The sequence below is a fragment of the Pogonomyrmex barbatus genome, unplaced genomic scaffold (assembly GCF_055798465.1).
Source record: "Pogonomyrmex barbatus isolate J1 unplaced genomic scaffold, ASM5579846v1 scaffold23, whole genome shotgun sequence".
Lineage (NCBI taxonomy): Eukaryota > Metazoa > Arthropoda > Insecta > Hymenoptera > Formicidae > Pogonomyrmex > Pogonomyrmex barbatus.
Genome location: NW_028297120.1, coordinates 28160 through 43777, shown reverse-complemented (window position 1 = coordinate 43777; position 15618 = coordinate 28160). Strand labels below are relative to the sequence as shown.

Here is a 15618-nt window from a genome sequence, read left to right as displayed (position 1 = left end):
CGCGAAAATTACATGATAATATACATATACATATAACACGTCCCGTGAGACTATATCTCTTTCGTCGTCAACGTCACACGCCGCGCGATTCGTGTCACGGTCGTTAGTGCGACGTCGCCTTCCCCCCCCCGACGGTGTGCTCGCATCGCACGACGAGTTCGCGACGACGTTCACGTCGCTCCGATCATCGCGCGCGAGCGCGACACGACCCGACCCGACCGTCGGATCTCGCGCGGCGTATTCGACAAAGGAGGAGGGCTGGAGATATTGTGCGAAAGGAGCAGAGTGGAGGGGAGCGGGCTGCCTGATTTCGCACAGTCGCGAATCACATTCCGAGTCCGCTCGACTTCTTTGGGAGGCCCACGTGGCCCGTCCGTTGTTGTGCGTGAGACAGTGAGCGTTCGACGGTGCGTGAGGATCGACGCGGGTGTGCAGAGACGTGTCTTCCCCTCGCAGATTTGACTCACTTGAGTTGAGTGACGCGCGGCCAACGCGCCTCCGGAAACACACGGCTCCGGGAGACGAGCGCTCGGACGAATGATCGAATGTGTCTTTCCCGCGATACCGGCGCACTTTTCACCGAGGTGAGTGCCCGCGAATTTTCCCGGTCCCCGGTCGAATCTGCATATGTTAGCGCTTTCCTCCTAAAAGTGGAGCGAGAGAGAGGTGCGAGAACGAGAGGAAGAGGGAGAGGAATGAAAGAACAGTGTTTTTGAAGAGAGTTACGCTAAAAATTGACAGTCGATTCTTTTCGCGCTTTTTTTTTTTTTTTTTCAGCTCCGTGTACTTTTTTCCAATCTTCGATTTTCTCTTTTTCTCTTTTCCTTCTGATGCTTGATCACACATCTGTTTCGCGTGTAGAAAGCGTAGCGTATAAACGTTAAAAAGGAATTTAATCTGTGTGACGTCTTATCGCGAGATAGAGATCATACGGATAGACGGTAAAAATATGCGACCGAAAAATGCCGTTGCGGAATCGATATTTTTCTCACGAAAGAGAAAAATACCCTCAAGTTATATATATTAGGAAGCTGTCCGTTATTTGCGCAACGTAACGATGACTTCGTATATCGCTCGATGCTAATCGCACATTCGTTTCCTAGTTCGTTAATACGCGCCAGTTTACGTATAATTATTTGGCTCGCGTTATATAATCTGTGTATGTGTATGTATGTGTGCCTATATTTCCGCATCAATTGACCGCGACTTTCGTGTATACAGAGAGTTGTAGTCCGTTTATTTGAATTATCGACCTATTCGATTTGTTCTTATTTGAAGAAATCTGCGTGACATAAAAATTTCATAATTTGCTAAAAAATATTATCTGCACGTATTCTGAGTCATCAATTATTTTTTAATCTTAAACTTTTATTATTTTATCCTCTTTTCTGATTTAGATGTAAAATATAGATCTCTGTATTAGTTTTATCATACATAAAAATGTAATAAACTAGTATCAGTTAAGTTTAAATTAATTAATTAATTTTGTGCATTAATATAGAATAAGCACATTAATATCTTCTTTCTCTAATAAAATACGAATCGTTACTGCAAACACATTAATTCTGTGATGTATTAATTTCACTGAAGAGCGAATAAACAGCAATGGCTCACGGAAATAGGCGCACTAATTATCTAATATTGATTAATATGGAATTAGTTGATTATAGAACGGACAGAGCAATGCGTTTCGTTTCTCGATAAAGTTTAATAATTTACGAATTAAGCAAGCGCATTGTATCCAATTCTCTATTAATGTATCCAATATCTAGTAATCTTAATTTCGGTTTAATTATTTTGAAAAAAAATTTACACAACTTAAAAAATATAGAAAATAAATTACCGAGATTAATAAAGTCAAATATTGATTAATTAATTAATTTTATGATAGCTAATAATAAAGCTTACTTAATAAAGCCAAAATTAATCTGCATTTTTACTAAGAAATGTAATTTGTAAATTTTCTGAGAAATGGACGTAGTTCTGTATTGATTCCAATAGCTAAAAAGCTACGTTTTAGTAATAGACAATTTCGTAGACACGTTGCGCGCGTTTATAACGATGCTTTATATGATATTATATTTATTACACCGTGTGTCTATCGGGGCCTTCTATTGACGTAAGATCGCGGCTCTGTGCGGCTCGTCGACGAGCTAAAACGCTGCATAATGCCGCAGAGTAGCCTTGAAATAGAAACGTGGCCCGATCGATTATTTTATTTCGATAAAGGTCGCGGTTTCCCTTCGCGCCTTTCACTTCAATTTGACTGTCCTTTCGATCGACGTTACGGTCACCCGAAGTCAAGCGCGATTATTCCGTCTTCCCGGTTTACTTTCGCAAACTCGGCGATGTCGAAACCGTCGAGCGTTACGATCGATTTACGTAACCAGACTCCGAAGTTAAAATATTCCAGTATTTTCAGGTAGTTCAGTATAGCTCAGAGAGACCTTAGCTGAAGAGAAAATTTCGAATTCAAATTTTTTTATTTTTTTATTTTTTTGTCATTTTTTGCAAGAAACATAGAAAGATTCAAAATGGATGGAGATTTTTAAGCTAAATAGGAAATTTTCAGAAGAAAGCAAATCAATTCGGCTGAATTAATAAAACCAATTTAGATGTAAAGTAACTTCGCTTTCGTATTTTTTAATTATTACAAATCTTGTTTTAAAAAATATTGATAATTATATTGAAAAATTGCTCGAATTCTTTATCGTAATGTGGATTTATTGTACATGATTGTATGTATGTATGTATGTATGTATGTATGTATGTATGTATGTATGTATGTATGTATGTATGTATGTATGTATGTATGTATGTATGTATGTATGTATGTATGTATGTATGTATGTATGTATGTATGATTTTTAATTAATTGGACTTACTTAGGAACGTTTGAATTGAACGCCCTCCCCCATCCCCCCCACACACAATTTACAATTTGATTTTTCATCAAGTTTAACAATATCAATTAGATAATTTCTGATTTAATTATCTGTTACTTGCGTATTAAATAATAGCCTATGATTATTATTATTGTTTTAACTTGTGATTTCTTATTTATACATTTATGAATATTACGTAAGTATCTAAGATACCTAGATTACATTTCCGCTTTCTAGATTCTTTTCCAGTTTTCTTTTTGCGTTTCTCCAGAGAACACAATTGTGAGGAGCGTTCAGGATTCACACGCAGTCTCTTTGAAATGTTTTACGCAATTCTATTCATTCCTAAAGGCGTGCCGCAAAATTACGGTACCGATTCAGTTTCCGCGTGCAAGGACGAAGTGCACGCGAAGTTAACAAACGCATGGCACGCTTAATGCATCCGTACGAATAACGGCGAGGTCACGCAATAGGCTGTCTGCGGAAAATGTGCACACACCTCAAATTCGTGCCTGGTTTATTTATTGTTGCTCAATCGTTATCTATATTTATTGATATTCATTTGTGACATTAATAATTACATGCACGAAAATTGCATGTAGGAAAAGTTAATTAAAAGGAGATTTACTGAACTTAAGAACTTAACGCCCAGAGAAGAAAAGATAATTTTTTTATCTGACTTTTTCTATTCAGTTAAGCATTCTTTTATCTCTAAAAGTTCTTGTTCTTGTTTTATAGTACAAAACTTTTTGCGGAATTCTTGCATTATGTACATCTCTTGGTCGTGTTTAGATAAAAATTCTATGGAAAGGATGAATTCGAGATGTATATCCACGGGCAAGATTCACGGGCAATGCTGAAAATAAGGTACACTAGTCTCGACAGACAACTGACCTAGGTTCAGCGTACGATAGCGCTTCGTTCAATCGATATGTCCTCGACCTCGGCTACACACCACCCCTTTCTGTTTGCCAAAGGATTCTTTATCATATACCTCCGGTCGTGAGGATTCGAGAGAATACATGTATATATGTATATTGTAATATACGTTTATATGTATATCATTGTATATTGTTGACGTGTTATTCTAAATACGTTATTTGTGATAAATATCATCACATGCCTCGATAGTCGAAGGGATAAGATGCCTGCCCAGTAAACAGGAGATCCCTGGTTCGATTCCTGGCTGAGGTGGTATTTTTTCGCAAAATAATTACGAGTTTTCACGACTGGTTGGTGGTCGGGCCCCGCCATGACATAACCCTCCCTTCTTATTTAATCCTCACGACGACGGATTTTCAGAAAAGTTTATTTATCAAGATAAAGACATCGATGTACCATTGATTGATATTGTTTTTTCTTATGAGTTAGATAAGATTTAGATAAGATTAGACAACATTTTATAGACAATTGCATGTGAATAAATATTATTTCGTAAGATTCTATTCAAAAGGCTGAATTATATTAAATTATTTTAATTTTAAAATAATATAATCCAGATTTATAACTCAGACAATATCATTATTCAAGGCCAATATTTATAGTCACTTCTTATATTTAAGAATATCTCAAATATATATTTAAGATACTCTTATTATAGCCAATCACATTATATTAGTATCTTAAGACATTATTTGAGACATTTTTAAAATAAAAACGGACTGAATTTAAAAGACATCCCAAAAATGTCATCGTTCAGACATCTTTAGGGCTTTACTGAAAAGTATTCTAAAAACGTTTTAATTCCTCGTTTTACAACAAATACAGTAAAATCTGTAATAGAAATAGTAAACCTTATTCTTTAAACTAAGTAATTTCTGACAAAAAGCATTTTCTATGTGTTGTGTTAAGCGCTAAACTTTTATAGCTGGGATCTGGCCAATTGTTAAAGCTTAGCTGGGATTACGACTTAAAATAGTTCGAGAAACGCTTTCTGCCAGAAATTACTTATTAGTTTAGAGCATAAGCCTTGAAACTTACTATATCTTTTCTTGTAAACCTATTATAGACCGGCAGTAAATACTAAAAAACATCTTAAAAACTTTATCGAAACAACCTAAAGACATCCTAAAGGCTTTACTGAAAAATATCCTAAAGACAATTTTGAGATTTGATCATGAAAAAGCATTTGAAAATCATTAGATTATTTAGAACTTACCATTTGGCTCGATAAATGATATTTTGCAAGTTAAAAAATTGACAGTTAATAATGTCTCAGTTGGATATAACATTTTCCATACAATATTTTCAATCACATTTCAACAAGCTTGTAATTATATAGTTTTGATATGTTTATATAACTCTTTTAATATGACAAAAATTTGTATTTATTGCAATGTACATATATAAAAAGATAGATTAACAAAATTAACTAAATGATTATAAATGTATTATTAACGTCTCAAAAATAAAAATTTAAACTAAAGAGTGTCTTGAGCGTAAATATGTTACGTATATTCTGCATCAATGCTGAACGATTTATTTTACGAATTTTATTATATATGTATATTTTCCATTCCAAATTATATAAATTTATATTAATATATATTATTATATAAATTTTCCATTGCAAAACACGTGTCGCAATCTTTCGTCTCAAGATTTTAAAAATCGTATTTTAATATGCCGTTTTCCATTTTATGATTCCTGGAATGATAAACAATGATAAACATGTGTTTCTCCAGGTGATAACTGTCGTGGCGGCAAGATAAGCTGGATGGGCAGAATGGCCCGTTACGATAACGAACAATCTTCTCTGCAATCCCTGCAACCGGTGCACCCGGGTCACTCAACTCACACCACCACCGCCACTTCGGCGTCTCCCATGACGTCACCGATCCTGGCAACGTGTGCTGTCACCGCGACCGACAAGGTCATTGCCACTACCAGTTCTACCCACATGCCAGGTGCTGAATCAGCTGATAGCCCTAGTAAGTCAATAAGAAACCCTCCATAAGAATTAGCAGCTTAATGCTATTATTAGGGCTACGGTCTACTTAGTGTTACGAATGATTCAAAATGCTTAATGTAATCAGGACAAAGGAATTTACGCTTCGAAACATTTGAAGTATCAAGTGGACCGCAACCTAAATCACACTCTATTCGAAACAATGAGAAACTATTTCTGCCGCGATGTCCATGTTTGGTAGACTTGATAACGATCTGAATATTCGATAGATATTTATTTATTTATTTCATGTCTTTTAACATTAAAACAGTTAAATCATTTGCAATATACAATATTATGTGTCGAAATTATAATCACATAAATCACAAAAATATAAAAATGTTACTTTCAATTATCAATTATCATAATTTATGTTAAACTAAAACGAAAAAATATTCACATTTTCGCTGAAACTAATAATATAATATTGTAAAAAAGCACAGGTCATAATAGAAATAATTATCTCATTATAATTTTAGTTATACAATTACAATATTAATGATTACATAAACTTTTTTTAACCACTTCCTAATTATATTAAACCCTTGTATAAAATGTAATAATTCTTCAACTTAAGATGATTATAAATTTATTATCATTAAAGTAATAATAAATTAATGTTTATTATTATTATTATTATTATTATTATTATTATTACATAATTTCTATTATAATTATAGAATTATTATTTTAATTACAGCCCTGCTATTACAATATATTATATAATTCTAGCAGAAATTTGAATGTTTTTTTTTTTTAATCTTTATGCTTGATAAATGTTTGCAAATATAATATTGTTATAATATTTAGATTTGTAGTGGTGTTTTATTCGAATTATAGAATTATTTAAAGAAGTGATTGTTTCGAATATTATTCTGTATTGTCTACTTTTGATTAGTTTTATTTTTATTTTATTGATTATATATGTGTGTGTATATATATATATATATATATATATATATATATATATATACATTATTTTCATTAATTGATTTATCATTATCGTTCATTTCTTTTTTTAATTTTTTTTTATTATAAATTATAACTTATATTATTCTATCTTATTTTTAAATTCTGTTTCTATTTAAAAGAATGTCTTATTTATTATGTATTTTCTCTTGAACTTATATATCATTAAAACGTATTAACAACAATAAATAATTTAGATATTAGAAAGAATTATATTCTGTAAAAAAAAAGATTTAATATTTACATGTGCTAAAATTGCAATTGCACTCAAAAGTTTACTACTAGAATATGATCAAGATTAATGAATAGAATTTTTTCATAGAATTTAAAAACTTTAGACTTTCACTTAAGATTTCACAATATTAAAGTCGGCGACATCGAAAAAATATTAAAGTTGCTGTCACGAGTATAATAAAGTACATAGAAAACGGATGAAAACTCCAAAGACCCAATGTATATAATTCCGATTTTATCATGGAGCTTCGAGCCACATTCGTCGAAAGAAAAAGGATGTTTCATAATTCGGAGGATTAAGTCGATTTTCTCAAGTTTTTAAGTAGTAGAATTCCCAGAATTGTCTGATCTCAGAAAAACGGACGTGGCCTTCTTTATGGCCGTATTCTCGAGCGTGCGAACCGTGATTCCATCTTCCGCTACTCAATTATTAAACGGAATATATCACGAGCAGCTGCCACCTCGCCGCCGTCTTCGCTGGACTCCCGTATACCGAGGCCATCGCCGTCGGCTCTGCGTCGCGCCGCGAATCTGCGCCTGCGCGGCGAACATCTACCACCACATCATCCGCGAGCCACCACCGCCGTCGCCGCCGCCGCCGCCGCAGCAGCAGCCAGCACGGCCCTGGCCAGCCACCAACACCATCCCCGTCGTCACAACCACTTCCTGCAGTCGCCGCAGCAGCATCAACATCCGGATTATCGTATCTTCCCGGTCATCACGGAGAATGGAACCGACTCGCCGCGACAACGATCCTTCGTGAGTAACCGCCGAGACACGCGTCTCTTCCCCGGGAAATCGCGCTGTCCTCCAAACTCCGGAGGGAATTGAACAACTACTAATCGCTACGCACTACGTGCGGACGGACTGTCCCGCGTTGAATTCCAAGTATCGACAATCGGCACGGTTGAGGAAGGCGAATCCTGGCGGCGAATAACGACCTTTCTCGCATCGCGCGAAAAAGGGAGAAAATTAAAGGGATTGTATTAAAAATTGAACGATTCAAAAAAAATCGAATGCCACTGGAATGCCGCTCTGCGCGCTTTGTTTCGTAATATAATAGCGCGGATATTCTGTATGGAAATATTGCTTGATATTTGCATTTTTTAATATTTTTTTCACGCGAGAGAAGCGGGATATTGAAATGCGCCTTTTAACGTCGCTCGCCTTTCTAGGATCCGCGTTCTAAGCGTCCTCGGCGAGTCTACAGAAGAAATTGATCTCTGGCTTTTGCGTGCGGCGCAATGTCAGTATCTCTCGAGATTCGTATCTCGAGAGATTCCTTTCCCTTTATTCGCCCGAGACCTTTTCCTTTAGTCGCGTTAACCGTAATAACTTCGCGAGACGACGTTCCGAGTTCCGTTGTTTAACGGATGATTCGCACGTTAAGCCACGGATAGTCGGCCTGCCCCTCCCGCCGTTGCGTGACTGGATAGATATACCCCGGATGAGTGTCATTATTCCGAGTGCGGTAAATATAAGAAATCGTCCAACAGGTAGGCAGCTCGTTATAAATCCACCCACGTATCGATCTCTCACACATCGCCGTACATAAACCATGCCTCTTTTTACCAATTCTCTTAGAAATTTTGAAAATAATTGAAAAGTGCGCTAACGGCATAATTACTATTTAATATAATATTTAATATAATATAACGTTGAATATAAATAGCAATTAAATACTATTTATATCAACTTATTTATTATTTTATAATAATCAATAATATTAATTTATATTATAAATAGTATTTAAATATTATTTATATTAAATATATTAAATATATTAATATAAATGATTATATTAATGTAATGATTATTTTTTTAATTCGCAAAAATTTATATATGAATCGAAAACTAAGTTGACTTTTATTAGCTTTTTTCATCAGTTTAGGGACCTAGAAATTTTGAAGATAATTGAGAATCGCTAACGGAATAATTACTTTTTTTCAATTTAAGAATTTAAAAATTTTAGAAACTATAGAACTATAGAATTTTGGAATCAAGAAACATGTATTCATGCGAGACAAAAATTATATTTTTTTATATATTTTCAAAAATTATATTTTTTTACATATTTTATATATTTTTTATATATTTTATATATTTCTTATATATTTTCTTCTAATTAGATTTTAGAAAACATTGATTTTTTTTAAGTTTTAAAGTACCTTTACTTGTTTAATAATTGACGTAAAATTTAAATCTCATTCGATTTAACATAACATAAATTTATATCAAATTAGAGGCATATTTTCCTTAAACCGCGAGTTTCTAAAGAAAATGTATGTTTCTCAACACGATATCTCTCCAAAAAAGTTCCAAGGCTATTCCCAAACAATCGCTAATTTAGCTACACGATTATATCGTATCGCCAGAATTAATAACATGGTGCCGCCGTATATCACAAGCGTCGTTGTACATTGCCTATTTCATTCTATTCATGTCTATTTTAATGAGTCGCGCCAACGGATGTTATTAACCGAATGATATATCGTTTCAGAGTCTCTCACTGACACCGGTGAGGCCGCGGCCAGGTCACGCGGCCTCAGGAGGAACGACGACAGCGGGAGGTAACGACGACAGCGATGCCGAGAGCGTGAAGAGTTACAGCAGCGCTTGCAGCACGGCGAGCGCCTGCGAGCATGCCTCCTTTGCGTTGAACGGCACCACCTGGTCTGGTCGATCGCGGAAATATGTCGTGCACTGCTCGAATTACATCGGCGACAACGAACAGTACCTCACACCTACCCAGAGAGCGGCTAAACAAGTGAGAAAGTTTCAGGTAATTAAGTTTCCACAGTGAAGAAGGAGCTGCGAGTTGCCTTCATCATTTATTCCGCTCTTAAACTTCCCCTTATTAGTACTTTTCTTTGGCGCAGCCAAGTACAATCTAGTCTATCCTTTGAATAGAAAATATCGTTTGTGAATCCTTGTCTTGAGAGACAGTAATTTTCATGGATAGATAACGAGCAATCTGAAATTGTATTGGCAAAAAGTTAATAAAACTCAAATAGTATAATTATTTACGCACATGTATTTATATCTATAATTTTTTTTCTTATCAATATTACTTAATTAATGTTTCTATTTCGATTATGTCCAGGCTTTGTTGAAGGAAGCGCGTAAGGAGATCGAAGAGAAGGATCGAGAGATCCTACGTTTGACGAAGGAGGTTGTAGAGTTGAGGCTGTACAAGGCCTCTCTAAACAGTCCGGATGAGCGAACAGATAGCAGTGACGCTCTCACCGTGCGCGAAAACAATCCTTTCTCACCGGAATCGCCGAGCAAAGATCTTCCCGACGAAGGCATCCCGGAGAAATCCATTGCCAGTCCGGAAACGCCGGAGAAACGTGTACATACGGATCTCCCCTCGTCGTTGGCTGACTCCGGACACTTCGAGGACGGTTCCGTCCATTCGAAAGATTCCGTGTGCCTACCTGAATCGCAGCCGGAGATTACTATCAGCACGACGACAACGTGCATTGACGCGGTATCCAATAATATTGTTTCCGATACGAATCCTGTAACGCCAACGAACGCAGAGCGCGACGAAGAGAGACGTCGATTAGTTAGTCATTATGAAAGTAGAATCGAAGATATGCATAGACGACATGTTGACGAATTGCAAGAACTCAAACAGAAGCATAACGACAAGGTAGAGTTATAATTAGCAGCCTTTTTTTTTCTTTTTGAGAATAAAATTATGATCTTTTTATATTGACAGGTGGAAAGCTTGCTGAATCAGCTGTCTGAAGTTAATACTCGTTATTGCGAAGTGCGGCCGGCTATGGATGTCGCCGAGGCTCGGGCGCGTGAATTAGAAGCGGAATTAGAGGCTGTGAAGACTGAGCTTAATGAGCAGAAAACGCTTTTGAGCGAGCAGGAAGAAAGGAATAAGCAAATGTACCTGAAAATGTATGCCAAAGGTCAAGAAGCCGCGCGTATCGAACAAGCCGATCAGGTAAATATATCGAAGATATAAGGATGACAAACATAAATAAAATCGACGTCATTAAACAATTTTTTAAAAATTACAGATACTCGTGCAAGCGCATCAGTCACCACCTAAAGTCACCGTCGCAGAACTGCTTCAACAATTAACTGTCACGCAAGCTGAGTTAGAAAATATTAAGGTAAGATATGATTCGTTTATAATCTGGATTCAATAAGTCTTGCGTTGATGCTAATACAGCAATATAACGTCGCAAAGTGATTGAAAATGTCATTTATTCTATAGATGAGGAATGATGAGGAATTTTAAATTATTAATATATTTTATAAATAGAATTGTTAACGATTTTTAAACGATTCAAACGTTTATTAATGACATTAGTTTTTTTCAGCGAATTTATTCATTTTAATTATCATCAACGAACTTTCATAATTTTAGACTGCGTTGCAATATTTGCACACAATGAATCTCTTATTAGTTCGACATTTGCATTCTTATTTTCTTATTTTCCTTGCTTAGTCATTAGTGTGTTTTTCTTTCTAAATGCGTTCTATCTAAAGCATAATAAATTTCGCGTAATAACTGATTTTCTCACGATTGAGACAGAGCGAACGAGCGAGATTTGTTCGCGATTAATTCGCGATTAATGCTAACACATTAACACGCCGAATAAGGTGAATTTCAAACGCGTATTTTACGCGTATTTTACGCGTAGTCCAACCAGCTTTTACATTTGTTTCGCAGGCATTGTTTATTCATTTCTCACATGTGTCACATTTATCACACTTATGAGGCGTGTACATCACATTTCGAGCATTCTCGTAGTTCACATTACTCCTGTACTAACGATGTGCCACTTTTTTTGGTCGCCGCTCACACTCCAGGACACAAGCTACTCGCCTGAACCTCACATTTCAGCCGAACATAGCCAAAGTTTATTAAGCGCTCAGGAGGCTGTTTCTCTCTGGGTCCTTGGCACACGTAAGGTCTGTATCTTAACTCGGCTACGACGTGATGATGCAATTCTCATCCACTTTTTATCGCCCATAAAAGTAGCAGTTGTTCGCATATACGATGCACTCGTATTCTATCGATGTGTTACTATCTCAAGAACTGATATTTCGTCACAAACGTAATGTTTCCTTTTTCTAAAATCCGAGATTAAATAACTGGATGTAATTGGAAAAGATTTTTGTAATTTATTCAAGTTTGGTATTTGTTATTTTATAACTTGTCAGAGTTTTATAAATATTACCTCAGAATTGTCGTTGCTTATTCAAATGCAAATGAAAGGAATGATTTTGAGGAATGTTATACATAAATACTGTCGCAAGACGATCAGTTCTTGAACATAGGTACGGGCGTGTGGAAAGAAGCACAATTGCGTTCGCATCTTTCTTTTCTTTACATTCGCGTTAGTGAATGCTTTGCTGCAACAATTGCATGCGGACGTTGAAGCACAAACGTAGATGGTTTATACTTCTATACGTTGCTCTTAGATCGGACGATGTTATCCAGTGCACTTGGAAGAAACAGCCTCTTATATCTTCGGGCAATGTAAGTTTTGCACGTGCTTACAGGCAATGCACGCTTTCACCATTGCATTCAAAATAATACTTTATACTATATATTTGAATCCAGAATCAATTTAATATTTGATATTAAAAAGTGTAAAGTTTAAAATAAAAAAATAATATTGTGACTTTATGTGAAATTGATTCTACACGCAATTTTGAAACTACATTATTTTGCAAAATCTTGAAAATGAAACACATATTAATGTATCTGGTTTCAAACGTAATAAAACATAATCATATTAAACAATTGTACACTTTCTAATTATACATTTGTCTTTGTCAATGTCACAATATTTCAACTTTATTCTTTAACGAGTATGCTATTTTGTTCCGATTAGGCAATGTATAGGCGTATTGTAGAGGCGAGAAGCAGCCAGGGTACTCTCGACCCAGAAATTACCCTGCAGTTCCTAAAGTCGGCGATCTATTATTTCCTAACTGATAAGGAGAATCATCACGGTCACTTAAATGCTATTGAAAGTATCTTGGGCTTCACGGATGCGGAAAGGCACAATATCGATAGATATTATCGATCGGCGAGAAAGTAATATTTTTTAAAAACTTCTTCAATTTTAAAACTCTTATATCATTATTGACGACTAGCATTATCCGATGTAACACTCGGATTTCGGAATACATTTAATTCTTTGGTATCTTTAAAAATATTTTAATGTGTGTTCGAAAAATTCGAAAATTCGTTTCGAATCTTGATGGATATCTTAAATATACATTACTTATATACATTTTAAATATATATCGAAAGGCAACTAGCTTCTCTGACAAAAAGAATTGCTAGCTTATAAAAATATGTGAATAATTTGTAAATAGCTAGCAATTTTAAGAGATTGCTTTTAGTTATATATTTAAAATTCTGAATTTTAATAGCGTAAATAACATACAACTTGGACAGACACTTGTTTACGGTTGTATGTAATACCAATGCTCTGCGATGTATGGCCATGTATTACAAATTAACATCACGCGTATCACATGACAGATTTGCTCGAAATTAGTAGATATATACATAATAGTTATATTTAAAAAAATTTATATATATATATATATATATATATATATATATATCTAGTTAAAATCGTGTTTCAATCGCTCTTTCAATGGTTATTATGCATGCATTGTATCATAATAAAATATTTCAAAATTGAGCAAGAGATATGTGATATTGATGAAGTTGCTGAGAAGAGTTTCTTAAATCGAGAATTTATCTTTATGTAATTATTTGAGATGCATGTCCATCAAATATGAAGGTAAAAGTTAAATATATCTTTCTCGTTATCACGTGAGAATCCCCGAATATAGATAAATAAATTTATTTATATATTCACCTGTTATAAATGAAATATATATCTATATACACGTACATATATATATTTACATACATGTATTCAGGATAAAAAAAAGAGTCAGAGTTTTTTGTCCATCTTTTAAATTTTTAAGTACGTACAAGAAAATGATTTTAAAGTGATTAATATAGAAATCTTAATTGTACGTATGTATAGTAACTCTGAATCATCCTGTATACACTATATTACTTATATATCAAAGTCTGGTCTAACATGACGTCCAGATAAGGTAACAATATGGAGACTGAAGGATATATCTTGCCTTTTTATCTGCTCGTAACTTCAAGTTAAGTAGATTGGAAAAGGATATTCAAGTGCAACTATTAGTGGACGTCAATAAATACACTTCCTATATATTTTATCATAATTATTCATTATTATATTCATTTTTTTACGGAACATTTTCATGTTTTTAAAACCAAAGAGTAGTCAGGCAATTTAATTATTATGAATGAATATTTGATTATAATTAAGTTCAATGCTTGGCACCACATCGACCACCGAATTAAAGTTACTTTATATATTAAAGCTTTGAACATTGGCAATAAGAATATTATAAAATCAGGTATATCTAATTACCTTCATCTTTTTACATTTTTGTTATGTTATGATTTGGAATTAACATTAACATTATATGATCTAAAATCAACGGGAAGATGAAAATTTTTTTAGCATTAAAATTTTTGTAATGTTGAAATGAAATTAGCTTGAAAAGTATGCCTAAGGTGCCAATAAATGCGAATGTTTATACCACATACAGATCGCTTTTTAAAGCAACATTCTTCTAAATGTTTTATAAATCAAGAAACAGAAATATTGACAGTAATACCTACTATATCAAAACGTCCAATGGCACAGGAAAAAAATATAGTTTCATATAATATATTAATGCGAACACACATTTCTAACTCTGAGAATCTTCGTTGTAGATAATATTCATTTTATAATGAAGTTCCTTTTATGCGAGTGTTATGCTAGGCCTAAGCTCGATTGTAGTTAATAAAACTTCAATTATTCCATTAAAAGTAATAGCACAGGATGCTAGAACTAAGCATTTGACATTTTTTTTTAAATAGAATATTGTGATTTTATCCTGATACAGTATTTTTGATTGAATAATTACGTACAGTAACAATGTACTTTATTTTTATTTGTTCCTTATCTTTATATTTTAATAAGGAACATTCTTTTCTTAAAATCTTTAGCAACTCATTACGATCATTTTGAATTGATAATTAAAGTTTTTGTTTTTGATACTATAATTCAACTATAATTCTAAATATATTCAATGATTATTATGACAAAAGAAGTTTCTAAGATATTTTACTCAATTAACTATTTTATAGCAAATATTTTAGTAACTTTATACTTATAGTACCTATAGTAATTATTTTATTGGAAATATTTTTATTTTATATTGCAAGAGTTTTTATCTTTATTCGCTTGTTATTAATTCAAATGATCGGCAAAAATCAGAAGCTTTAATTTATCTTCACATGTCAATGTTTTGATTGTATGCAATACGCGAAAAAAATTAAAATAAAAATTTTAAAGGTTTATATTAATAGTCTTATCATTTTAGGCTTTAAGATTTCAATTTAAGATTTTAAATAATAATTATATCTAATAATTATATCTAAATGAATTTAGGTAAGCACAAGATGTATAATACAAGGTTTAGATAAATTATTAA

General features: G+C 33.9%; 1 protein-coding gene across 3 annotated transcripts; it reads left to right on the top strand.

The window, feature by feature from the left end:
• The first annotated feature begins 168 nt into the window (after nucleotides 1-168).
• Nucleotides 169-15484, top strand: qtc (GRIP domain-containing protein quick-to-court). 3 transcript variants are annotated; one of them, XM_089078514.1, is made up of 10 exons: nucleotides 169-584; nucleotides 5570-5815; nucleotides 7490-7794; nucleotides 9536-9817; nucleotides 10139-10690; nucleotides 10760-10996; nucleotides 11073-11168; nucleotides 11872-11973; nucleotides 12487-12544; nucleotides 12903-13125. In XM_089078514.1, exons 2-10 carry the CDS (start codon nucleotides 5602-5604, stop codon nucleotides 12911-12913), a joined length of 1857 nt encoding a protein of 618 aa, XP_088934640.1. In that variant the 5' UTR covers nucleotides 169-584; nucleotides 5570-5601; the 3' UTR covers nucleotides 12914-13125. The 3 variants fall into 3 exon arrangements, with proteins under 3 accessions (XP_088934640.1, XP_088934638.1, XP_088934639.1); XM_089078512.1 differs by lacking the exon at nucleotides 12487-12544 and having other exon boundaries at nucleotides 12903-15484; XM_089078513.1 differs by lacking the exons at nucleotides 11872-11973; nucleotides 12487-12544 and having other exon boundaries at nucleotides 12903-15484.
• Nucleotides 15485-15618: the final 134 nt, after the last annotated feature.

Excerpts from the sequence above, each read along its gene's own strand:
- qtc (XM_089078512.1), top strand. The coding sequence starts at position 5,602 with ATGGGCAGAATGGCCCGTTACGATAACGAACAATCTTCTCTGCAATCC. Across the intron at positions 7,795-9,535 it reads CGCCGCGACAACGATCCTTC|AGTCTCTCACTGACACCGGT; the intron begins GTGAGTAACCGC and ends ATATCGTTTCAG. Across the intron at positions 11,169-11,871 it reads CTGAGTTAGAAAATATTAAG|GACACAAGCTACTCGCCTGA; the intron begins GTAAGATATGAT and ends CTCACACTCCAG.